The sequence below is a fragment of the Penaeus monodon genome, chromosome 23 (assembly GCF_015228065.2).
Source record: "Penaeus monodon isolate SGIC_2016 chromosome 23, NSTDA_Pmon_1, whole genome shotgun sequence".
NCBI classification, from domain to species: Eukaryota; Metazoa; Arthropoda; class Malacostraca; order Decapoda; family Penaeidae; genus Penaeus; species Penaeus monodon.
This window is the reverse complement of record NC_051408.1, coordinates 8,691,320-8,691,533: the sequence shown is the minus strand read 5'-3', so window position 1 is coordinate 8,691,533 and position 214 is coordinate 8,691,320. Positions and strand designations below refer to the sequence as shown.

General features: G+C 57.5%; 1 protein-coding gene across 1 annotated transcript in view; it reads left to right on the top strand.

Moving 5' to 3' along the window:
* LOC119588128 (secretin receptor-like) overlaps positions 1-214 on the top strand; it is a gene marked incomplete in the record, with an annotated part of 160,037 nt that overhangs the window by 113,503 nt on the left and 46,320 nt on the right. Inside the window, 1 exon segment of the mRNA XM_037936835.1 lies at positions 59-203. Within this exon segment, the coding sequence (XP_037792763.1) occupies positions 59-203 (145 nt within the window).

Here is a 214-nt window from a genome sequence, read left to right as displayed (position 1 = left end):
AACCAAACACAGCTTCACTCACGCGGCCACGCTCCCCCCCCCCCCCCAACCCGTACAGACGCTGGGCGAGATCCACGCTGGTGTTAGTGCCTCTGTTCGGAGTGCACTATGCGGCTCTCCTCGGCTTCACTTACTTCATGGGCAAGAACCATACGATTGAACTCATCTGGCTGTTCACTGACCAGTTCTTCGCCTCTTTCCAGGTAAGGGGAAG